This window comes from Periplaneta americana, chromosome 16 (genome assembly GCF_040183065.1).
Source record: "Periplaneta americana isolate PAMFEO1 chromosome 16, P.americana_PAMFEO1_priV1, whole genome shotgun sequence".
Lineage (NCBI taxonomy): Eukaryota > Metazoa > Arthropoda > Insecta > Blattodea > Blattidae > Periplaneta > Periplaneta americana.
In genome coordinates, this window is record NC_091132.1 from 120,865,493 (window position 1) to 120,892,620 (window position 27,128).

The following is a 27,128-nucleotide window of genomic DNA, read 5'->3' on the forward strand; positions in this document are numbered from 1 at the left end:
ATAGCCGAGGGAAGCAAGGCCAGTAGACATAAACACGTCATGTGTCGTCTAGCAGTCATGGCTGTGGTAGCTTTATCACAGGTTTTCATAAACACAGGAGTAAAATGCGCCCAACACTCGCTTATCTTCAGCTCTCGACCATTGCATGCTGGACTGCATCGTTCAAGTCTAGGCGTGTGAAAATAATCTATTTAATACCCTCGAAACTTATTGTCGAGCCACTAAGCAAACAATGCCGAATCTCTCTTAATAATGCAAAATTTTTTCTCAATATTTTTTTACATTTTTACAAATGGCCAAAAAGCCTAAAAGCAAGTAAAATCAGATTATCTGTCTCTCTGTGTACAATAAAAATAAGGATTACTTCTTAACATAACCTACCAAATGTCAGCTTCAAAATAAGCTCTCGTTCAATGTTCTGCAAAAAATGCTTCCAGAGTTCTGAGCACTGAAAGAGGCTTGTTTTTATAAAATACGCTAAATTTGTCGGTCAATAATACGAAAACCGTTTGACTTCCGATAGTATATTTTTGAAAATGCACTCCCCTCAGCACCTTGTATAAGTAGGGAAAAAATTAGAGTATAAAAAAAAATGCGAGGTTTTTTACTGATCGATTTCATATGGGATAGCCCATATAGTCTATTCAGTTGTTGTTTTTCACGAGAAATGAGGGGTATTTTGATCGGTGTTCATTATAGATGCCTGTTTCTAGTAGCCAGAGTTGGGGTGTAGTCAATATATACTGCAGGGCTGTGTCTTCTGCAACTGGTACTGATGATTTTAATAAACATAAAAGTACTTGGATTTATAAATGTATTAATTGCTTTCGCAACTTCTTCTCACAATTTATCTACTGGGTCCTTCTTGTGCTGTTCTTTCATTGTATGTTTGTACATTTCCAGGTCATTTGGTTTCTTTTGTATAGACTGTAAAATTTTTCCTTTGTCAGAAGAGAGCCAATTGTTGATCCATAGGTTTGTAAAATGAGACTTCACTGAAGCAAAAGCACTGGATAGAGATATCACTTGAAGAGGTCTTGGTTGCAAATATGTTGCCTGTTTTGCAATATTATCGACCTTCTCGTTTCCAGGTATACCACAATGACTAGGTATCCATTGAAATGTTATTTCCTTTTGGAGTTCTTTCAGTTTACTTAGTTGTTTCTGAATTGGAATAATTCTATGTGCATATAGGTTTGGTACACATTTAATTATATTAAATATAGTCTCCTCCAGTCTTGACACTGAATTGCTAGCTATTGATGCTGCTCTTCAGTGTGTTACTCAAATTTCTGAAAAATCTATCTGTATACTTACCGACTCCAAGGGGGTTATATTTAATATAATTAAATATGTACCAAATCTATATGCACATGGAATTATTCCAATTCAGAAACAACTAAGTAAACTGAAAGAACTCCAAAAGGAAATAACATTTCACGGATACCTAGTCATTGTGGTATACCTGGGAATGAGAAAGTCGATAATATTGCAAAACAGGCAACATATTTGCAACCAAAACCTCTTCAAGTGATATCTCTATCCAGTGCTTTTGCTTCAGTAAAGTCTCATTTTACAAACCTATGGATCAAAAATTGGCTCTCTTCTGACAAAGGAAAAATTTTACAGTCTGTACAAAAGAAACCAAATGACCCGGAAATGTACAAACATACAATGAAAGAACAGCACAAGAAGGACCCAGTAGATAAACTGTGAGAAGTTGCGAAAGCAATTAATACATTTACAAATCCAAGTATGTTTATTTTTTGGTTCGAGGGATGAACTGAACAATTTCTATATATGTGGTTTTCTTCTTCTAAGTACATAAAATGATATATCATTGTTACGATTTTGTCACCAGTAGGGAACAGATTTCTAGGTCCATATGTATTTTGTTTGCTATGTACTAGACTATGTTATTCAGATAGGCCTCTCTCTACGTTTATGTACACAGGATCCCCCTATTAAAATTCAATAGGACCCAAACTGTCTAAATTAACCATAAACTCCTATAAATGTCTGTTCCTAATAAATGTCTTCTTAGTACTTTGGATATATTTAAAATAAAAATACCGGTACTAAAAACACTAACATTTCTAAAAAGCTACAAAAATGCTATTTAAAATGTAAAAAGAAATTATCTTATGGACAAATGTTGGTCTGGCAAGTTCGTCCTATATTGGTCTTAGAAGGGGAGAGAAGAAGATTTTACAAAATTTCAATGGAACCGAAGTTCGCTTGCAAAGTCCATCCTAACATGAAGCTGTTCCACTGAAGTTGAAGCATGATCTAGTCATCTCACGCAGACTACGTGGGCGGCAGCATGTGGCAATCTTATGGAATATAAGTATTTTCGTCCACAGCGTATCCAAGGTCATGTTTCAACCACAGTGGAACGACCTGTAGGTTGTTCAATTTAGACAAAAGGTTACAAATTAGTTTTTGCGTCAATGTACCCCCGTTATACAAAATGAAACTGACCAATCAGTCATCAGTCTCTCTCACTGATATAATTTGAGTCTTCAGTTCAGTAGCACTCATTGTCAGCACCAGTTCTTTGTACAGACACAGAAACAAAATTTGGGCCATCTGAATTTTCCAAGTTCCAGTTATAACATACTGCACATGTTCAGTGTTTATGCTATCCCGTGTAATACGCTTTTTTTGTCTGGTCCCTGCACATTTCATTTATAACGCCTTTATAAAATATCCCGTTTGTTGCGCTCAAGTCCTGCATAATACGCTGATTTTGTGAAATATTTTCGATGTAATTTTCAGCAATGTACTGTAACAGCAATGAAACATCTTGGTCATTGAACTCACTGGTGCCATTAACCTGAAAAGTATTGGTATTCTACCTTTTACCTGCGCATTTAAACTTTCATACTTCATACCTTACCTTACCTCACCCTCTTGTTACGCTCTCTTATTCGATACCTTATCTGCGTGGTTAAAGCCTACATACAGTTACAATACCTCAACCATCTTGCTAACCCTCTCTCTCAAACGACATTCCTCACTCGGCCGTAATAAAATTCTGGAAATTTTTGCTGGGCAGTTTGTTGTGTATTGAAGTGTCTGTGAATGTGATTAGAATGAGTGTTAAACGAAAAGCCCTTTCTGTGTCGGAAAAATTGAAAATCTTACGGAAGTACGATGAGAACAGTACTCTTACTCAGAAACAACTCAGATGCAATAGGAATCCCATCATCGACATTAAGAACGATAATAAAAAATCGCGACTCAATCACTACAGCTGCAATGTCGGGAGGATGTAATCGTAGAAACTGAAGTGTGGTAAACATGAGGACTTGGAGAACACGCACACGGCAAACAACTATAAATGTTTTTTTTTTTTCGAAAGAATTAAGTACAGTACATATTGTAAATGTCTTTGACGTACAGTACAGTAATTACATAATGGAGTAATACTATATTACCTTTCATGAATCATGTATTTCAATAAAGAAAAATGCTAATAGATACTGTATATAAGTCAAAATTAGTATACCCGCCTAATACGCAGTCCCGGTTAATATACGTTTTACACCCGGTCCCTTGAGCAGCGTCTTATCGGAGTTTTACTGTATGTTATAACTGAAACTTGAAAAATTCAGGTGGCCCAAATTTTGTTTTTGTGTTTGTACATAAATTCCACTTAAAATGGAATATTTACTACAATTAAAATTATTAATTTTATATAAACTCCTAAAAGTCCTAAATTTCTGTTTTTAACGCTAGAAATCCGTTTCTTAGTCATCAGTTGCCATCATGTCATAATTGAGAGTAGCAATATAATGTATGTCATGACAAAACTCTGTTCAAAGATCATTTAGAATATTTATTTGTTTAATCTGAAAGGATTAAGGCCATAGGGCCTTCTCTTCCATCCTGTCACATAGCACATACATCATCGGAGACAGATGGAAACAGTTTTGTCCAGTACTGGTGTATCCAAGACAGGATTAACTTGACTGAGACACAATGTCCAGTACAATATGCTGTCAGCCTAAGTCGTAAGTCATTTAACTTTTGATGACTGTGTCAATACTGACTCCAAAATAATGCCACTGTACTAACTAAAACAAGAACTAACAAGTATAATTTTCTGAGAGCTTTACTGATCTAATCTAAATTATCACGACAGTATTTGCTCCACATGGGGTTGATGTGTACCTACCATTTTAAAATAATTAGTTATTCTTGGCTGAGAAAAAAATAATATAATGTGTGGTTCGTGATTTTCCATCCTCTGTTACCATAGCAAGTGCGAAGTTCTGTTTCATTGACTGTGGTCTACTAATGCCTGAGAAAATGCTTTTGTCTAGTTAATTTGCAAATAAAATTTATTTTTAAATTCTGATCAGTTTTGAATTATACGGGTACAATTTTCATATAACTATTAGAAAAAATATGCATTGTGTAAATCAGTGTTCCGCAACCAGTGTGACGTGGCACACTGGTGTGCCTCCACAAGGTGAAAGTTGTGACGTGAACTTTTACCTATTATTGTGAGAAATTAATAAAATAAAATTAAAGTAAAAAATTGCCTATTTTAAGTAAGATGGTACTTGTTTTATCTTTATTACATGCTGCGAATTTTATGTCGTCAAAGAAATTAAGTGTAATTTATTTACTCAACACTGTTGTTGTATCATTGTTTGCTTAGTGATATATTAATTTTTGTATTCTCGCCTCTACCGCTGCGCCAGCTACAGTGCGGTTTCTTAAACACTTACCGTATGTTTTGTGTACCATACCCAGGCCTTTCGGAACATTATATTTTATTACTTTATTGTCTGCCACTTTGTCAGAAGCTGAGAGCATGACTGATCTGACTAGGAATTGTTGCCAGGTTTGAAGTTTCCCATTTCTTACAATAACTGACAGCTTAAGATATTCGTTATAATAAACGACAATAACCGATCCCTCTCTGACATTTTTAAAAACATTTATGATTTTCGCAGACAGTATATCTGAGTTACTAAACCCTCTCAATGTCACGTACAGGTTCAATAAAACGTGTCAGATTACCCTTAGCAGAGGATTTTTCAAGAAATGTTTCTGCATGATTTTTCCAAATTCCAAAAATTTCGCTAGAAGGTGGTGTGAGAAAAATGTTTGACAAATAAGATTGGTCATTTGGATGGCCAATCACAAGACACCAATTATTTCATGTCTCAAAGCAACAATAGTTACAATTATTTCAGTTCTATCACAGTTGTGCTCTGAAGTGGTCATAAATTGTAATTGTGCGACAGTTTTACTATTTTCTATTAATAGTGATCTATTTTATACTTTCAAGATGGACAAGTCCTTTGTACAGAGTGTTTTGTCCGTGAGTGCAAGTAGTGAAACCATTGAGCCCAAAAAAAGGAATAAAAAGTAGTGCACCGGTAGTTTAGTGATAATTATTTATCTTACAGGTTTTTTTGGTGTAGTGTCTGTGGTGAAAAACTCAGTAATGCCACTATGGTTCCCAGTAAACTGAAACCACATTTGTTAACGAAATTAAAACATCAAAGAGGGAGATACTCAGATCCATCGATGAAGAAATGAGGCTTGCAGTGTCAATGATTCCACCACAGATCAGCCACCTGTGTGCAGCTAAGCAGGCCCAAGTATCACATTGAAGGTATGAGTAAAGTTATTTACTTTAATATTGGTAATAGAAATGTGTATTTTCTACAGTGAATTAAAGTTCATAAATTGTTAATAAGATAATGAAAGAGTCGCTTTCTCTTTTACAATAATGATGACAATAATAATAATAATAATAATAATAATAATAATAATAATAATAACACTAATAATAATAATTTTATTATTATTAATATTATTATTATTATTATTATTATTATTATTATTATTAACTTGATTCTATTACGTAATTATATGAAGAGAGTCACATCATAGGTTTTGAGGGGATTAACATTTTGTGGTGCCGTGTTGAGTCTAGGCCCGTCTAGGGTGTGCCGTGAGTAAAAAAAGGTTGCGGAACACTGGTGTAATAGTGGCTATATGAGCAACAGTTCATATACCAATCAGGATAAAAAGTGGATAATACCATTATATTGTTGTTAATTAATGCTGTGTTCTTGGCAATACAGCCATTAACTCTCTTGCTTTCCAATATTTCATACACAGTGTGTTTAGAGGAAAGAGCTGGACATCACTGAAAATGATTCTGAATCATATCTTCCAGTGGACAAAGTGATGAAGAAATAATTCTAATTTTGTTCAAGTGTTTTGAGTCATGCATGCCCTGTGAATAATCAAAAGGATGCAACTGCATTTTTCCTTGAATACTCAGGAATTATATTTTGTTGTATACATTAAGACACTATCAGCATTTCTTAGCAAGATAATCAGCAGCTAAATTACCAGACAATCTACAGCAGCTGTCATCAGCATACTGCACTCTCGGGCTAGTGTCTCTTACCTGCAGGTCTCTTACAGCACCAACATGCATCAGTGGTTGCTGCATATTTTGTTGCACTCCTTGCACTCTACCCATTTCAAAGAGTGCTGACGACCACTGATCTACAGTGTGCTGGTACCAATTGAAAAAGCATCTTTTTCTTGAGCTTCATCGAATGGTGTATAATTTTGAAACAATTCTTTTTTTTTTTTTTTTTTTTACTTTAAGTGACATTGGTTGTTATAGCAATAATAGCGGTTTTAGAATCATTGAATATAACAGTTTGTTGCAAATAAGAGATTCAATACAACATATTTTGAAGCGTCAAATAGATGGCTTTAACTTCTCCATCAAAATTTGTAGATCCAACCTGAAGATTTATAAAACGAGAATAGTGCACATGTAGCACGAGCAGCTGCTCCAATTTGGTTGAACAAAGGGATCCTTCAGTAAAAATATGAAGTCTTTTTTGTCAGGAAATTCACTACTATGAATGGTTTTCCAATGCTAGCAATTTTAGGATATCACAAACCAATCAAAATACCCTCATTTCTCATGAAAAACAAGAACTGAAAAGACTACAGAGGACTATAGTGGACTTTATGTTGCCAGCAAACAGCTGGATACATTAAGAAGATTGATTGATAAAACTTGGAAAAACCAACAAGCTAGGGATCCACACCTGTTGAATAATGATTAGCGCGTCTGGCCACGAAACCAGGTGACCCGGGTTCGATTCCCAGTTGGGGTAAGTTACCTGGTTGAGGTTTTTTCTGGGGTTTTCCTTCAACCCAAATATGAGCAAATGCTGGGTAAATTTAGGTGCTGGATGCCAGACTCTTTTCACCGGCATTATCACCTTCTTCTCATTCAAATGCTAAATAACCTAAGATGTTGATAAAGTGTAAAATAACCTACTTAAAAAAAAAAAAAAACAAGAAAAGTCTTAGTACATACAGAGTGATTCACGAGGAAAGGTAAAGAATTTAGGATACGATATCTTAGGCCATTTTGAGTGGAAAATGTTCATATGAACATAGGTCCGTTTTCGAACGATGGCGGAGCTAGATGCATTTTTTTGGTAAAACGGCTCGCCCCAATGTGAATCAGACGTTACCATATGCTACGTCAGACGTGAGACAAGGTCAAGTTCGCAATGAATAACGTAACATTGGAATCTGCATTGTGAGCGATGTAGATAACAGAGAAAAACCTGGTGGTGGAGCATTACAAATGTCCAATCGCCTGCCCTTGTCTGATGTAATGACACAGAACCCGCACATAACACAAATAGCCTATACTGTCATCAATTCACAGCAGTTGTCAGATACCTACAGTACAGTAGTTATACAGGTACAGTTATCGGAAGTGTTAAGTTGTGTTTTTCAAGATGCCTTATAAACTTTCGACTGCAGAATACGCCGATATTGTGTATGTTTATGGTTTGTGTGATGGAAGTTCCTTGCGTACCGTCGCTGAATATGAATGACACTTTCCGAACAGAAGGGTACCATATCGAAGAGTACTTACTGTCTATGGGGTTGGATGAAAGACTTGGTATAGCAAAGGAAGGGGGAAACAAGAGAGGCGCTAATCAACTGTATTTTGGATGCAGCATTGACAACAGTTATGTGCAACTCTCCTGAGCGATGAGCGCGATTCACGCCCGAGCGCAACAGTGCATTGAAGCAGAAGGAGGTACTTTTGAAAATGTGCGAAAACATCGACCCCAACGTCTAGAATATTAGGTAGTAAGCATACATGAATATAAACTTTAAATTTGTCCATTATCTGCCTCTAAATGCGAGTTAATAAAATGGAATCTTAGAAGTTTTTGTGAAATCAAAGAGCCATATCTCTGTCACCATTCGAAAACGGACATATTCATATGAACTTTTTGACTCAGAATGACTTCAGATTTCACATCCTAAATGTTTTACTTTTCCTCGTGAATCACCCTGTATATATATTAAAAAACCTTAGGAGAAAATGTTCAGGAAAATTCGCAATTTTGTCATAAAAATGATAAAATATAGCAGTTTTAGAGGCACAGAGGTAGAGCTTCATACCTACTCTCTTGACCTCAGCACTAAAATGAGGTGATATTGTCGTCACTATGCTTTGACTGCCTTTAGAGAAGATCCAGTTCTCAATTTATAGGAGACTGAGCGAAGTCATCAGCAGTCAATAAACTCATCAAACATTCTAACACAAATTCATATTTTCTACCTAAGCCACCACAGTGGTCTAGTGGCTAGATCGTGGGACTTGTAATCCTGTGGACCCGCGTTCAATCCCCGGCATATCCCCAATTTATAATTTGCAACAGAGGTTTTTCCATGAGCTCTGGTTCCCCTTTGGCATCCCAACAGATCTCCATCATCATCTCATCCCATAATGGGTGTAGTGTAGACCAGCCTCCTATGGCACAACCTGAGCAATGACTCCATTGGCAAATTGGTCGACACAACTTGCTTCATATAGGTGAATGATGAACAGTCAAGTACGCACCATTAGTAAAAAAAAAAAATCTACCTTCTTTTTAGGTAGTCGTGATTAACATGATAAATTGTTGAAAGTAAGTCTAACAGCACCACTATGATGGGCTATGCATTAAGTCTCATAGTATTTATAAGTCACATCAGTATTTCTGTCTGCTGTGAGGAGAGGTACTGTTTGCTAGTTTATGGGCAATAGAATAAGCATGAATCATAAATCACGAATGTATAACATCATTAATGTGTTGAAGTTATCAGTCTCTATAGTCTTGTAATATTGTAAGATGCAGTGTGGTTCGCTACAATCTGGAACAGTGTATATTTATTTACACCTGTTAGGTAAAGTACAAAAGTTAGGAAAATCGAATGGAAAAAGTCCACTGAATGCAGTAAAAGAAGTCTTCGATGATAGCATGATTAACAGAAGATGGTGGTCTTCAAGATTACTTACTTACTGGCTTTTAAGGAACCCGAAGGTTCACTGCCACTCTCACATTAGCCCGCCATTGGTCCCTATCCTGAGCAAGGTCAATCCAGACTCTATCATCATATCCCACCTCCCTCAAATTGATTTTAATATTATCTTCCCATCTACGTCTCGGCCTCCCTAAAGGTCTTTTTCCCTCCGACCTCCCAACTAACACTCTATATGCATTTCTGGATTCGCCCTTATGTGCTACATGTCCTGCCCATCTCAAACATCTGGATTTAATGTTCCTAATTATGTCAGGTGAAGAATACAATGTGTGCAGTTCTGCGTTGTGTAACTTTCTCCATTCTCCTGTAACTTCATTCCTTTTACCCCCAAATATTTTCCTAAGCACCTTATTCTCAAACACCCTTAACCTATGTTCCTCTCTCAAAGTGAGAGTCCAAGTTTCACAACCATAAAGAACAACCGGTAATATAACCGTTTTATAAATTCTAACTTTCAGATTTTTTGACAGCAGACTGGATGATAAAAGCTTCTCATCCGAACAATAACAGACATTTCCCATATTTATTCTGTGTTTAATTTCCTCCCGAGAATCATTTATATTTGTTACTGTTGCTCCCAGGTATTTGAATTTTTCCATCTCTTCAAAGGATAAATTTCCTATTTTTATATTTCCATTTCGTACAATATTCTCGTCACGAGACATAATCATATACTTTGTCTTTTCGGGATTTACTTCCAAACCTATCTCTTCACTTGCTTCAAGTAAAATTCCCGTGCTTTCCCTAATCATTTGTGGATTTTCTCCTAACATATTCATGTCATCCGCATAGACAAGCAGCTGATGTAACCCATTCAATTCCAAACCCTCTCTGTTATCCTGGAGTTTCCTAATGGCATACTCTAGAGCAAAGTTAAAAAGTAAAGGTCTTCAAGATTGCTTGATTTAAATCAAGTGAGTTTGATTTATGGGGAACATTGAAGAAAAATTGTATGAATATTTTCGTGGGTTATTTTACGACACTTTATCAACTTCTGGGGTTATATAGCATCTGAATGATATGAAGGTGATAATGCCAGTGAAATGAGTCCAGGATCCAGCACCAAAGTTACTCAGCATTTGTTCTTGATTGGTTGAGGGGAAAACCCTGGAAAGAACCTCAACCAGGTAACTTCACCCAACCATAATTTGAACATGGGTCCGCTCATTTCACAGTCAGGCATGCTAACCGTTATTCCAAAGCGGTGGACTGTGTATGAATATAATCCGAATACAACAGAAGAATTAGAAGATAATATTCTCAAGTTATAACAGCTAGAGCTACACCAGTTGAACTTCAAAGAGTACCCAGAACTTACTCTAGAGATACTGTGTCTCGATTGTGATTGGGGGGGAGGGGGGTGAGGGTGGACATTTTCAGACTCTCGTGTATAGGTAAGAGTGAATTATTGAACGAATATTCTATTGTTCATACACTATTACCCAATGCTTTTCACATGTGAAACCTGCTTCATTACTTTCCACAGAGTGTTCAACCAGAAGATGACTATAGTCCAGATCAGCTTACTTCAAACCCTAAGGGTGAAACCTAACCATTTTTCCCCCATTACTACATATGCTAGTGGATTATGCTGAATTTCTAGTTTGCAGGTTGAATTTTCTTTAGCCAATTTCGTTTCGAATTTCGATACTAACAAATACTACAAATGGTAGTGATTTTGTAATTGGTATGTTGGCAGCTGAGACAACTATCGACAATATTTCTCGGTACTGGAGTTCCATGAATTAAAATTGTACTAGATTTCTGAGCCGGTTACTGGAAGCTAGTGAAATTTGAACATACCAATAATTAATATCAGTAATAAAAAAAAAACTGAACAAATATCAGAAGTTAATTAGGCCTATACTTGAGAGTTCAAATAAACAACAAGACTTTAGAACAATAAATATAGAAGCAAACACACTGAAAAAGCAGTCCAAATAATTATCAGAATGCATGAAGAATGACAGTAGAAAGTAAAGTTCGTAATAGCCTATTTACAAAATAGCAGTTCGATCAATTTTAGCATATACAACAAAGTCGAGGGCAAATACAGAAGAAATCAAATTATAGAATGAAAATTTTATGGACTAGCTATTCAAGGAAAAACATAATTTGACAATACAGAAATTAAGTAAAGTAACAGTAACATTCCAAGATAGAGCCTTATTACTAAATTTATTAAAGACAAAAAGAAATGTATCTACCAGCAAGAACACATTAACAGAGACTAGTGAGGAGAATAACTAAAGATCGACCCTTAGTTGGGAAAGAGGAAGGCCACTTAAACAATGGGTGGGAAGTGGGTACACATCATCATAAATACCTGTATAGAAGCTTGAACTGGGGGAAAAAATACGATGCATATCCTACAACAGAAGATGACTTCATAGCACATCCTTCGTGTCTCTCTTATAAGTTGAATACCGTACCAGTACCTCGGATATTAGCCTACTATTAACAGTTATACTCACAGAACAAAACAGATGTTGATAAATAAAAATTCCAGAAGAGTAAATAGAATCTGCATTTAAAGACAGGTTTAATGGAATACGCAGTTATGAAATAGTGCTGCTCAACACTGAAATTCTCTCAGTTCATGTTAATATATTAACCTTTCTAATCTACCGATAATACAATATTTTATATGTGCTGCAACGGTAAAGTTAATTCTCAAACTAGTGACAGTCATGACTTACAACATTTTCATTTTTTTCCGAATCTATTACAGAAGATGTTTGTGGAAGATCAGAATTGACAGTGCCACCTTCATCTAAAGCAGTTTCCGTTTCTGGTTCATTTTCTTTGACCGACACACTGCTTTCTGAATCTGTTCTTGGTATAATAATTGTTTCTTTACTACTTCTGTTTCTCCTGAAATAAAAAAGAACATCTTTAAATCTGGGGGATCTTCAATTAAATTGGGAATAGGTTAAGTGTCTCATTAACGAGTACATAGCATCGATTTACTGCATGATAAGCTTGACATATGCATTACAATAAAAAAATTATTAATTTCAGCAGGTAATTACTACAAATAATACTATGTCTTTGATAACCCGCGACTTGGAAATAAATAAGAAGGGTTTAAGCTCCAAGTCAAATCACAAATGATCAAAACACAACATCGCGATCATGTTTACCGTGAACTACGATTTGGCGTCAAATCTTCTGCGTCATAAAATTCCTCAGAATCACTACTCCCAGACATGTTTGTCTTTTAATGTTTTTCCGAAGAGACATAAATTCTACGATAAAACACTACTTTGGTCATCACACTCTCACAACCGACAGCCATGTCTAACCTGTAATGAAGGAAGTACCCAATAGGGGAGATACATTTTATGCATATTTTTGTTTGATTGGCTAATACTGATATAACCTCAAACCCGAAGTTCCCATCGTACAAAAGTAAGATGGAGGATCTCGCAGTCGAAGTATGCGGCGAGAATGGGGCCTATTATAAGGTTTGTATTAATTAAAGTAAGCTAAAGCGGCAATATTTTTTATTTTAATTTAACACAATTACATAGCGAGCACATTCTGCGAAGAGATTTAGGTCACAAAGGTGTTACTTTATGAGAATCGTGGATTTAAATGGCACCAAAGAACGCGGCTAGGACGCCATGTCTCATTTGACAGGGCGTGATTTTCCCCATGTGCCTCATTGTCGTCCTTATTTAAGCTTGCTCGGGCTTTTACACTCATCTTCTACCCATAAATTGTTTATATTTCAATGTTTATAGCATACTTACTACTTGAACAATTCGTTGGCTAACATATATTCATTCTGTTGCCTACAACTTCACTAACCTAGCCTCCGTGGGCAAGCCCAAGATCTACCGGTTTTGTTGACCTGCAAAGATAAATGCTTCAATATCTGCAGTCCTGGTGACACTTGAAAGAAATTTCGTAGTATGAAAAACCTCTCTGAGCAAATTAATTTAATGTTTTAAGTTGTATAATCCATAAACAGTTTACTTAGATATCTGAAACTATATATAGCGATATCAGAGGCTATAGGTCAATGGTCCAAGAGTGTCCCAAAATTATTCAATTTGTTTATATTTTGATGGACATTATTTTAGTTTTGAAATGTACAATTGTTTAAGCGATTGAAAACCACTAAATCAGAATTAAATGATTCATTAACTTTAATTATGCTCTAGCGTTCATAACCTCTTACAAATTATGACCAATGTAAATGGAAGATGGCTGATTCTAGCAACTAAATGCTAAATAGAACATACATATGGATATGAAATATCGTAACATTATATAATACTGTCTTTTGTTATGAATTAATACCTTTATTTTACATACCCCATGTCTCTTTTTTTCAGGCCTTTGTGACAGATGTGTTTGATGAGGAAGTATCAGTAGCCTTTGAAAATGAGTAAGTAATATTCTGTTCTCTTTTCTTTTCAGACGTATTTACGTTTGTTTCAGGACTGTTCATTTTACTGCACTCTGCATTGTTCAATTACTTTCATTAATTTGAGCACTTCTAAAAAATTAATTGTTGCATGTTTTCAGTTGGCAGCCAGAGTCAAAATTTCCGTTTTCCCAAGTGCGTCTTCCTCCAGAAGGTGTTCCAGGGAAACCTGACTTCACAGAGAACCAGGAAATCGAGGTATACTCTCGGGCCAATGAGCAAGAAGCGTGTGGTTGGTGGAAGGCCATCATTAAGGTGAGATGTTATATAAAATTGTCTTTGACATGAACTGGGAAAAGCATTTTGCTTATAAGCTACAGTGGGTTTCTCTTGTGAATAATATGGCATTTATTTACCACGTGAGGTTGTGAATTATTTATTATTGGAAGAAGAATGGCCCCATTTCATTGTAATTTGTTTTCCAAATAGAATTAACCTAGGTACAGGGCAAACATGATTAGGCTACTATGTTACTGGGTTTTTTTATTCGTGGTATTATTTAATCTAAAACAGAACAGTGATTACAGAAATATTTAATATAGGTCTTCTTGCGGTAATTAGCATGCAACCCCCGATCTTTTGCAAGGTATGTGACAAGGTTAGTGGGTTAGTTGAAGGGATATCTAAGTGACGTGAGGCCGAGGAATATGTGAAAATATTTCAATGATTTAAGATTCTCGGCCTCAAGTCACTTAGATATCCCCTCAACAAACCCACTAACCTTGTCACATATCTTGTAAAAGACCAGCGGTTCCTTACTAATACCCTTTTTGCACACAGAAGTATCCTCTCAGTTTGTAAAGTCTTGCAAATTATGGTAGGTGAGTTAAGCAGATATAATATGTAATCTATAAAAGTTAATGTAAGTTTTATAAAATTAATTACATAACAGTATCCTAAAAATTGTAATACAGATTTGCAGTTTACAATTCAGTACACGACAATATTGGTTTATATGGCAACAAGAATTGTTACAATCGACATAATTGAATTAATGTAGTGCAGTTACATCAACTTAAGTCTAAAATTTTTTATTGCTATCTCGTATTTTACCGTTTGGGTAGCACATAAATTACAATTAAAAATTAAACAAAAAATAGGGTCACCAAAGAACCATAAACATTTCCACTTCATATATTTTTAGTATTACTCGTACTATAACAATTTTATTTATAGTAAATAAACTTACGCACACATAATCGAGTATAAATATATAACGTATTGATTTCCTATCATAATTTAAAGACATTTTAACAATGTAGGAATGAAAGATACATTTAATCTATAGAAGATAACTTGTTTGCTACAACATCTTTAGTCATCTTTGGTGATCAGAAAGTCAACATGACTGTATAGGCCTGTTGTCCTAACTTTTCAGATTAATATAAACAAATTTAATTTTATGGATGTAAGTTAGTTTCGTAAGTAGGTCTAGGTACCGAGTTTGAATTGATTTTAGTTTTAGCAAGAGTAAAATATTATGATAGAAACAAACTGGAATGTTGTGATAATGTAGCAATTTATTCTCTGTTAAGTGAGCAGAAGTATAAGAATTATTGTCTTTTAGATGTAATACAATTTGAGACAGTTATTGTTGTTATGTAAATACTAAATATTAAATTTTAAGACCCTTAAATTGGTAACAATACATTTTTAAAATGTGAGGAGATAAAATTATTTTAAGTCTCACTTGACTGACAAAAATGAAGCTTTTACTTAGCCTATATAGGCTACCCTGGTGTTGAAATTGTCTCTTAGCGTTTTTGTGTTGAGTAACTTGAACAAGTTTCTAATAGGGAGATATTTTTCGAAATATTCAGAGTTCCGAGATTTTATCTGAAAAATTTTTAAAGATGCCTATTTCATATTAATGTAAATTTTCATGGAATATTGTTTTGGGATATCTGTTGAGGCATACTACATACTACTTAACGAAGGACTACACTATTAGAGGAAATATTTTAACATTAAGTGCAGGATTTCTGTTTCTAAAAGAAGTAAATTATTGAGAGTAAATTTTCTCCTCATGTCTGTCCTATTAGTTGAAGATTAAGCACTACAAAAATATATTACATTATTGGAAAATTCTTTTGTTTTCGTGTAGAGATTGACTGCAACAAGTGCCTGAAAAAATATGCATCTGACTTTCTGATGCTGGTTTCCCATTTCACCAGTAATACTAAACAAATTTTAACTTTTAATTAAGTAATGTATTTATTTTTGCACGAAATATGTAATTTTTTGTGTGTTTGGTTGCATGGAGTTCAGATATGCCATCAGACCTTACCTAGCATTACCCTTGTGGTCACTCAAAATTCTTTGAGCTGATGTCTATAATTTAGAATTTATATATATAAACACACATAACTAGTATTGTATTCATCACAGTAGGTTGTTCTGACTTGAATAAAATAACAAGAGAACTTATCTAGGAAGAATTTTCAGGTCATTCTCCCGCTCACCCTTTTTCACACTGCACATTGTAGTCATTGTACTTTCCACCATTTGCTTTCCTTTTTGCGATCATCTGGAGTTTTTCTTTTGAGTGCCCAGTGCTAATCTGCAAGCGTTCCTGAGTTTCCATCTCCTTTGGTACCATTTTTCCATTTCAGCAGTATCTTACCATGTTCGTCATTAACATACCCAAGATTTCAAGGGGAAAGAAATCTAAATGTGAATAGAGGAAGTACTTTTTGAGTAACAAATTATAACCACAGTCTACTATATACAGTCACGAAGCTTGGGGTGATTTTTTGCATTTATCGCGATAGTTGCTAGCCGCTTGGAGCGCTGTTAGTACTAGGAACAATAGACTGTGTCACTGCCATCGTGATCTAATACAGGCCGTAAGGCAGACCATGTGACTCACTTAACCCAATCACGAAGGGCAGCGTTTCAACCATATAAATTAATTGGAATGCATAAAGAGTAACATATATTTCTCTAAAATGTAGTGTAATTGCATTAATAAAATTTAAAGCAATGATTAGGAGACACTTCAGACATAATTCCTTAAGAGTTAACCCGAATCTGCCTAGCGGTACCGTATGGTACCACAGGTACATACAGTAGTTTCCAGTCACTGTGTTGGCAACAATGATTATTTTCACAATTTCTCATTGTTTAATTTACTCACTGCCATTCCAGTCCTTGTTAGGAAAATAATATTTTGAAGTTATTTGGCTTGATATGCGTAGTGGCGTTCGGTAATTATACACATTTTCTTGAATCACTCAATTTTAGTATCTGTTTGAAGTAAATATTTGAATACATTCAATTAGCATTATAATTTTGAATAAATTCTGATTTCATATATTGGAAAAGGCTTATAGTAAAGCATTCAATTCATGTTTTCACTATAAGTATATGAACTGCCAAATATATATGACGTAGAGTTAGTCTGGTACCTTATGATACCACTAGGCAGATGCCGTAGCATTTTGTAAGGAATCCATTTTTCCTCTTTATAGATTCATATTGATAATTTATTATGGTTCCTGGGACATAACACTTACTGAAGCTGTAAGAATCATAGAGGATGACAGTATAATAATTTAAGTACTATCTGTATTGAACCATCAGATGCCACAGTGAATTCTGATGAAGATTACAGAGAGGAAGGTACAGGTGGTTTACTTGATAATCTCTTAGGAAATCAATTTTATTACGGTGAAAGGCATATGATTTATCTAACTGTGATGAAGATAGTGATGTGACAAATAAAGAACGTTAGAAGAAATAAGAAAACACAAAGAAAACTTTTAATTTGAAGAATCGAAAGAGGTTTGAGTCTAAGAATGAAGATGAGATGAGGACAAGTAGTTCAATTCCGTGCTCACAAAATACAGAAAGAAAGCATAACCAAGAAGGAAACAATCAAACTCACACGAAAACCAACTTCATAGATACATGATGAACATCTCCCTTCTAACAGTAGCATTTTATAGAGGAATAGCCTACAGAATTATTTGAAGTATTCTTTGACTTTAATGTTATTGATTTTATTTTGTAACAGAAAACCAGTGTTATGCTTTATTTTTAAATGGTTTACAAATAACAGATGAAGAAATGAAGTCCTTAATCGGAATTCTTCTCTTCAATGGCTACAGTTTTGTACCTGGCAGAAGATGCTACTAGGAAAATGCACTGGACACGCAATGAATTAGTTTACAATTGCATGTGGTGTGATCGATTTCAAATATCATGTGATTTGTCCATTATGCCGATAATACCAAATTTTAGATCGGCAAGACAAAATGTGAAAGCTCCGACCTCTGATAAATCTGATGAAGGAGAGATTTATGAAAAATTACATTCTGGCATAATGTATGAATTTTGATGAATGTATATAGACGTCATCTTGCAAACATTTCATCAGGGGAAAGGTTCGGCTTCAATTGTGGTGCCAAACATTGCTTATGGGCATTTCTGATATCTTCCGACTGTACGCACTTTGATAACCTGTGAGGACTAGCTGGCTGGCTGGCTGTCCTCGTATACTCAAGCAATGCATTAGGAGTGAAGTGGGAACTCTATGTAAAATGTTTTGAAAAATGATATGTAAAATCTTAGGAAGTGCAACTAAAACAAGGAGCATTGAGGTGCAAACCCTTGCTATTTGTAAAAGCTAGCTCCATTGCCCTGTTATTATCATACAAGAAATAAAATAATAAAATATAGTGAATGATATAGTGAAGTTTTTCTGTCATTCCAATAAATAACGACTTAAAATGATGAAATCTGAAGAAAAGAAATTTTGCACCCTTATCTGCCTAGCGGTACCGTATGGTACCACCCCTTATCTTTGAAAGTAGATGATTTTAAACAAAACCGAGTTTAATTCCATAATAAGGACCTAAGTTTGAACAAATGTTGAAGAAATTACAAAAATTGCCACATGTCAGAAAACCAGGCAGATTGGGGTAAGGTGTAATATTATTTTTGGTGTGAAAATTACGTTGTTCGTATGTGTAATACCAGCCTTTATTTCGATTAAATATTGCGAAATTCTAGTACATTTATTTATCCACGATTCAATAATATTCAGTTGCACCGCACGAATATTTAGATATATTGAAATTATAGGTTATGTTTACTGTACCAGTTGCCCATTTCTGTCTAATTTTAGTGGTCTCCAATGCCCTGCCACTACATATGTATGTTATGTCATATGGAAATTACAGGTTATGTTTACAATATTTAACTTATTCCTATATTCGCAATTATACATTATAATTAAACATAATGTCATGTATGATACCCGTCACATTCTATTTGTCTGCATTTTAATACTACAATTGAGTACTGAATTATTGTAAGTATTTATCTACTACCTAAGAGACGAAGTAACACAATCGTATGTACACTAATTTCATAGGAGTGGTATGGTAAATTTTCTGTCTACAATTAAGGAAGGTACATGTGCTAAATTAAAATCACAATATAAATTCGTTTTTATTGAACCTCAAAATAGCTTCCATTCTAAACTATGTTGATGCGAACAGATTATGTTAACACGTAAAATTCTCTTCACATTAAAGTAACACAGTTTCGTAATTATTTCTGCAACATATTACGCAACAAGAAGTAAACAGAACTTATGGATACATTACACTAAATAAAACTTAGCAATGATACGCAATAAAGTTATAATATAATATTTCACTGAGCTCCATACACTGAAATAGAAAACCCGAACATACATTACGGCCTGGTCTAGATCGAAAAGGCGTTGACTGTGCCGTATTTTGCTTTGTTGTGAAAAGTTGTGTAAACTGTGAAATGTTCGTTATCAGTTGTAATAACTGTAAATGGCTAAAATACAATAATTTAAATAATAATATGGAACAAGGAGACGTTTGTGGTACTATAAATATTGTAAGAAAAAGAGGTCAGAGTTATCCTTCTTCCGAAAGATCCAGGAAGGTGAGTTTATAAAATATAATATATACTTTATGAAAATAATATATAAACCTTATGTATTTCATATTTCAATAGTGGAAGGAAAGTGTTAATTTTTTTCAAAAGAATACGATATCGAAAGTACAATACATTTTATCGTCTGCTGGGGAAAGGGTCTGTGCTGAGGCGATAGTAGCGATCCTGGTGGTTAGCAACTATCTATGGATGCGTATTTCAAGTGTCTGTGTTTGCATATTTAGTAAGTATTGAGCTTCGTGACTGTATATACTAGACTGTGTTATAACCAAGGTTTCTAATCAATCAGCCAGTCACCATGGAACAGTGAACTCTTCACCAGTCCCACAAAGCTCCTTTACTCTGTTCTGTCAATTGCTAGGTCTTCCCAGTTACCACCACTTTGTTCCAGACATTCTTTTGTGTTTTCGTCCTTCTATTTAATCACACATTGATCTTCCTGGAGGCCTTTTGCTTTCGAATGTTCAGATTATATTTTTCATTTTTCTTTCATCATCCATATGAAGCATTGCCCTGCTTCTTGTAATCCTTTTGCAGTTATGCATGTTTGTGACTGGATACCTATTAAATATCATGAATATCAATGTTACTTCTAATTTTTAACTTACTTTCTGCTGAGGTTATATTGATTATCTAAAATTATTTTAAAACCTTAAGAATAATTAGACCTGTAGTTCAATGTGTGACAAATGTTTTCTTATCTAGAAGCCAGGTAATTTTCCTAGTATATATATATATATATATATGTATATATATATATATAAGGGCTATTCATAAAGTGACTTCCGTTAATTTTTTACAAACCTGTGAATGATGCTACAGAATTGGGTTACAATACGTTTGAAAGTATACACGCTAGTTTATTTTTCCACATAGTTTCCAGTCACATTGAGACACTTGTCGTAGCGTTTGACGAGCTTTGAAATTCCGCAATCGTAGAATTCGGCTGCCTGCGACTGAAGCGAACCTACGACGCTGGTTTTCAATTCTTCGTCATCGTCAAAGCGCTTCGAGCCAAGCCACGTCTTCATGTGCATGAAGAGATTGTAATCGCTAGGTGCCAAATCTGGGGTATAGGGAGGGTGATCCGATACTTCACAGTTGAACTCTTGCAGTTTGGTCGCAGTACGACGCACTGTTTGCAGCTGGGCGTTGTCATGCAGGAAAATCACCCCAGAGCTCAACATGCCACGTTTGTTTTAAATAGCCCCTTTTCAAGTTTGTTAGTGTGTTACAGTAATGCTCAGCATTAATTGTGGCATTCCTCTCCAAGAATTCCATCAGCAAAATTCCTTTTGTGCCATGAGTTTCCTCGTGGAAAGTGTTTGACAACACTTTGTGAGTTTTTTCAGGGAGTGAATGTGGCCCCACTGCATTGATTGAGGCTTTGTCTCATCTACTGTCACAATCTGATCGAGAATAGCATCACCTTCTATTTCGTAACGCTCGAGAAAGGGCAGTATTGCTCCCATCTGCTGAGCCTTTAGTTCCCCAGAAAGGAGTTAAGGCACCCATCTGGCAGAAAGTTTCCGGTAGCCCAAATCTTCGGTAATCACTCTGTACAGAAGAGTACAACTAATCTGTGGAAATTCCTCACTAAGCTCCGACATGGTGAACCTGCGGTTTGCTCTAACCCTTTCATCAACCAAACGAATCAGATCTGCATTCACGATACTCGGTCGACCACTTCTCTCTTCATCATGGACATTGGTTCGCCCATTTTTGAACATATGGCACCATTGTCTTACACCACCTTCACTCATTACGTCTGGCCCATAAACTTCACAAAGTTGGGATGGATTTCACTAGCTTTACAGTTTTTGGCCACAAGAAATCTTATTACACAACGTACCTCACGCCTGGCAGGACTTGCGATTGCAGCACACATTTTGACAGCATGTGGCTCAGAGAGGAACAAAGACACGACCTTGACTCTACCGCTGCTCGACGCATACTACTTCAAGGTACACTCCACTGCAAGAGCGGCGCCACTGTCTCTGTTGTTATGCACACTATATGAAAACGGAAGTTACTTTATGAATAGCCCTCGTGTATGTATGTATATATATATATATATATATATATATATATATATATATATATATAGTAGAACCTCTATTATCCATGGTAATGAAGAGGGTGGACTGGACGGTTAATCGGATAATCCATATCATAAAATATTTTCATAAGTCCATACTACAGTCTCATATCTTCCTCCATAGTGCTGTGTTTAGCATGCTAGATACTGGATCAGAAGTTCACTATTTTAATTCTGATTGTCAACGACGGATTTATAAGGGCCAAGGAAATTCCTTAAGATGGTTGTTTGCAGAAGAATAGGAATAGTAGAGGGCTTCTGTTATAGATCTACATACTGTATGTTATACACTTTATCATTATTTTTCATCAAATCGCGCACAGTTGTAACGCCAATCACGTATTCTGATGCGAAATGAGCCCCAGTTTCTCTTTTCCCAAACCTCTCAATTATTTGCATTTTTATTTCGACACTTAGCAAGACACTTTTGACATCCGTGGAAGATATTTTGCATAGAAGTTATAAAGTACGGGCATTCGAACAGTAGAACAAGGACTGAATGCTGCACAGGTTTGCTGTATAACTATTGTGCAGAAGTTCTTGGGACTATTTTACAAGTTGGGAAAACACCTTCAAGTAACTGTTCTTATTGCCTGCAGTAGTACTATGTAAAAGTCAAGGCTTGTAATAAAACACTGTAGAGAAAATAGGTACTAATATAAGGTATAGTACTAAGTTTCTTACATGTTTATTTCCGCTTTAAAGAAAGAAAGGAAAGGGTGACAGAAAGACTGTTGGATAATCTGCTGATTGGTTAATAGGGTGACGGATAATCAAGGTTCTACTGTATATGTCCTTAAAGTCGGGAAATGGATTATATATATATATACACACACACAATAATAATCCATTTCCCGACTTTAAGGACATTTTTACCATTAAATGTAAAATTACGAATTAAAATAGACGGGGGAATACACAATGAAGAAAGGTCCAAGACCATTATCTCGTACAGAACGAAAATGATATGGATTGAATTGATTTGTAAAATGAAGGATGCTCAGTATGCCAGCTTAATGTTCGATGGATCCATAGACAAAGTAGGTTTTGAAGAAATTGAGTAGTTTAATATCAAAGACGGACATCTGTCGTCTCCAGAGTTTTGATCTAGAGGCAGTTTTTTGTTGCACAGTGTTCTTTGTAACATTTAACACAATTTATTTTATAAATGTAGTGTTAGAATTTTCATACGGTTTCACTATAACTGGAAAGGGCATGAAAAATTGTATAAAAATCCACAGCTATCTAAATTTCGATCTGAGGTCAGATGTCCGCCTTTGATATTAAGCTACTCAAATGATTTTGTATGTATGATGTGAACAGAACACTGAACGTACAAAACATTTCCTTCACTTGTATCACTTGAAAGGGCAACAGCTGATAGTTACTTATCCTATTAAAAACTAGAAATACATGTACTTTTGAAATGGTTTTCATCCGAGTCTACTAAATTAATTGTTAATTGACATACAGCATCTACTGATAGTGCAGCGAGTATGATTGGTTCTGAAAGGTGTTATTGAGATAAAACATAACCTATCTTTCCTTTCTACCAATGAACAAATAAGCTCATTTTCACATCATACAAATCCATAATTCTTATTTGCTCCCAAAAATATATCAATATGTATCGTATAATAGTGCGATATTCATACTCACAGATTCTAAGGCAGCAATCTTTGCACCTAACTCACATAAAATTATGTCAGTCCAAATTCAGGAATGCCAGAAAATGATACAACTATACTCTTTTCGCTGTAAGAAAAATCCTAATGTAAACACAAGCACATGGCTGTCATACCCGTGATTGGCTCCCAGTCAAATCACTCGCACAAAGCAGGAAAATATAGTTCCATATTTGAAACTCGCGACCTTGTATTATTTTAAAATAAAAATTGAATTCTAGTTATTAAATACGACGAAACATATAACTTCACTCATATGTAAAACGCTACGTCAAAGAAAAGCTATTTGTATATTTTGTTATTTACTGTGTAAGCGGATGAAGACTAAGAGTAACACCAAGGTAATCTGTTCTTGTAATACTCTGGCGTCACTTGAACTTGTTCTCGTTAGCACGTGATAATATGGCTTCTGCAGCCTCAATGTGTGTGGTTACTGAACATAAAGTGAAGAGAAAGAAATAGTGTTGAATGTATATAGTTAGTTAAGTGAGTTGAATTCATTTAATTAATTATAAAGTAACAGTTTCCTAGGCAAAGAATGTATAGTAGTGAGGTTAGGTCTACTTTGACGAGTAACGGGAAATGTTTAACATGAAACAGAATGTACAACAGTGGGCAGGATCACTTACTGAGAATCTCTGATGCCAAACGGCGGCCAATGAAGTCTCACTTCAGTCACATGCCATTGTTTACTGTAGGATTATTCTTAGAACGAAAAGATTATACTTCACAAGTTACAGAAAAAAGACCACTTGCAATGGATACCTGTACATTGTGGAATTGCTGGCAAAAAAATTGCTGATCTCCTTGCAAAAAGAGGCTGCAAATTAATTCCAAGTAAAACTAAGAATTTACCTTTCATATCTATAAAACGACTAATTAAAAATAAATATAAAGACAAATATACCGGTACAGAATTTATACACAAACAAGCTAAGGATAAAAAATGGGATATTTTAATCAATAAACCAGAAATCATTCTGCAAACACCCCATAAAATGGCAGTAGCAAAATTTAAACTAATTACCGAGCATGATTATTTAGCAAAACATCTAAACAAATTCGGTATCTATGCAAATTCAAATTGTCCCTTGCAACAAAGAAGAGGATATGGCTGAAGAACATCTTCAAACCTGTGAAGCATTACCTGCTGGATCCATCACAGAGAGATACTGGAGAGCGAGAGAGCTAATGGCTTCATTACCAGAGCCAAGCATTTGATAACAACAACTTGTGTCTAGGGCCCCAAATCCTGAGAGGCTAGGCCAAGGAAAATGATGATGATGATGATAATAATAATAATAATAATAATAGTGGTTGGTACACTAAATAAAAGTAAAGTTTGTTTTTTGCTAAATTACCAAAAAGGGAGTCCGACTCTTTATCTGTCTTGGGGCCCAGGATCTCTATATCTTTGCCTGGATATATATGATATGATATATATTTCTCAATATACTCGGTCCTGCTGACCCTTCACATTTCTGTATTTGGGCCAGCATTTCCTTACTTACACTATTTACAATTTTAACATAGCCGTGATGTGACCCTTGAAGCCTGTTCCTCATGTCCTTTTCACTTTCACTTACCAAAATCATTTCTTGTCCTATTTCTATATTTCTCTAAACACACACCTTCATCTCAAACAGCAGAAATAACTAAAATGCTCTCTCAATTAATATCACTCAATAAAAGAATTGTATTCCAATGGATACCATCCCATTGTGGAATCCTGGGAAACGAGAATGCTGATGCTTTGGCAAAGAAGGGCAGCACTGCTACTTACAGACCTGTTACTAAATGTATGTATTACTCTGTGAAGAGATTTATTAAATCTACATACTTAGATTTCAACAAACAAAATTTGATAACACAATCCCAAGGGAAAAAATGGAACTCTCTGCATCAAAATCCACAGTTAATTCCCGATTTATCACGAAAATCGTCTGTAGCTGCATTTAGATTGGCAACAGGCCATGATTGTTTGGCTAAACACCTGCATAGAATTGGAATATATCAGTCCCCTAACTGCCCATTGTGCAACTCAAACCAAGAAATGGATTCGGAACACCTCAAAATCTGTGCTTCATTGGCTGGTCATGATAATATCTTTGAAAAATATTGGAGTGCAAGAGGTCAAATGACTTTATTGTCAAACGCCTGGCATTAGAAAACAACAACATTCAACTTCATTCCCCTTTCCATAACTAAACTAAATACTGCCGTCTTGTAGATAACATAATACATTTAACCTTATTTAATATAGAAAACCTAACCTTCGTAGAATATTTCCCTAAAAATTTACCCTATTATAAACTACACTGACTAAGCACTTCTTATATTACACATTTGCGCTCATAGCCTAGCACATTTGTTTCACTTTATTTATAACAATATTTGAACAAAACTATTATTCAATAACCCTGAAAAAGTGTCACAGTTCGATTTCAATTATCCATTACATAACTTACATCTGCTATTGTTTGAACCCACTAACACACCATTTTCTGAGATTGTAAACAGTTTTTTCTTCTCTATTGACCCCTCATTTCGCACTCGTAGTACGATTTGCACTCTCAGTACTTCCCCTGCTATTCCCCGCACTTCTTTCATTTCCTTGTTCACTACTCTTCGATGGTTCAGCATTCTTCTCTCCCCCCTTCTGCCTTCTAACTCCAAGGTCTCCAACTCTGTTGCTATTCGATGCTTTGCTAGTTTTGCCGACTTGGCCTTGGGGTGACGTCATTCCTGCTCGTCTACTTGATGATGCAGCCGCTGCCTTTGAGTTCATCGCCTGAATGGAATCTGATGATAATGCTGATTTTCTCCGACATCCTTCTATCGCAATCTCCTGTGTCGCTGTCCTCTTGCCTTCCGCAACTTTACCTTTTCTATTCATTCCACTATTATTTACAATTTCTCTTACTCTCTCTTTTATCTCTATTCTTTTTCTTTCATCAATGTTCTCCCCATTTGACGATTCATTTAAGTTTTCTAAACAAAATTCGACATCGAATAATTCTCCATTAATTTTCAATTTATCTTTAATTAATTTAGCGTAATGTCCATTTTTTCTAGCTGCTTTCATAAACGGCACTAAGACACTCCTACACCTCATCTCGTATTCAAAATCTTCATCTATACTAATGCTTGAATCTTTCAATGCTTTCTTGCTATCCATGATCTTCTCTTTAATCATCCTGTTTGCCAGTTTCACCAAGATGGGCCTATTTTCCCCATGACCCATTCTATACACCTCTTTCACTTCTCCATTCCCAATGTCAATACCTAACCACTCCCAGCACACATTCACTTCATACGTGTCCCAAGATTGTTCTTGCACTTGCTCGTCAACACCAAAGAAGATCAGATTGTTCCTCCTTTTCTCTTCTTCTAAATATTTGACCTTCTTTTTTAGTAGAATGTTTTCCTTTTGAAGATCTTCCAGTTTGCTGTTAATACTATCGATTGTCGCCTTTAGACTTAAGGTATCCATTCTCCACAGATCCTTCACCTCACTTATTATTCACTATGAAACGGCTTCCGTATGCTACTGCACTTTGCTAAGTTAGCGGACTCG

General features: G+C 35.4%; 2 protein-coding genes across 11 annotated transcripts in view; one reads left to right on the top strand and one right to left on the bottom strand.

Annotated features, from left to right (window-relative positions):
* The window catches only part of LOC138691175 (WD repeat-containing protein 44), a 76,734-nt gene extending 64,017 nt beyond the window's left edge, over positions 1–12,717 (bottom strand). For both annotated transcript variants that reach the window (XM_069812947.1, XM_069812946.1), the window contains exons 1-2: positions 12,540–12,717; positions 12,096–12,270 (exon numbers count right to left, since the gene is read on the bottom strand). In XM_069812947.1, coding sequence (XP_069669048.1) covers positions 12,096–12,270; positions 12,540–12,607 — 243 coding nt within the window. In that variant the 5' untranslated portion in view covers positions 12,608–12,717. The remainder of the gene's footprint in view (positions 1–12,095; positions 12,271–12,539) is intronic.
* Positions 12,718–12,746: 29 nt separating this feature from the next.
* Positions 12,747–27,128, top strand: part of Fmr1 (synaptic functional regulator FMR1) — a 97,782-nt gene continuing 83,400 nt past the window's right edge. For 5 of the 9 annotated variants that reach the window (XM_069812949.1, XM_069812950.1, XM_069812956.1 and 2 more), the window contains exons 1-3: positions 12,748–12,863; positions 13,740–13,792; positions 13,933–14,086. In XM_069812949.1, coding sequence (XP_069669050.1) covers positions 12,813–12,863; positions 13,740–13,792; positions 13,933–14,086 — 258 coding nt within the window. In that variant the 5' untranslated portion in view covers positions 12,748–12,812. Of the gene's footprint in view, positions 12,864–13,739; positions 13,793–13,932; positions 14,087–27,128 lie in introns of all 9 variants that reach the window. The other 4 variants (XM_069812948.1, XM_069812953.1, XM_069812955.1 and 1 more) reach the window with 2 other exon arrangements.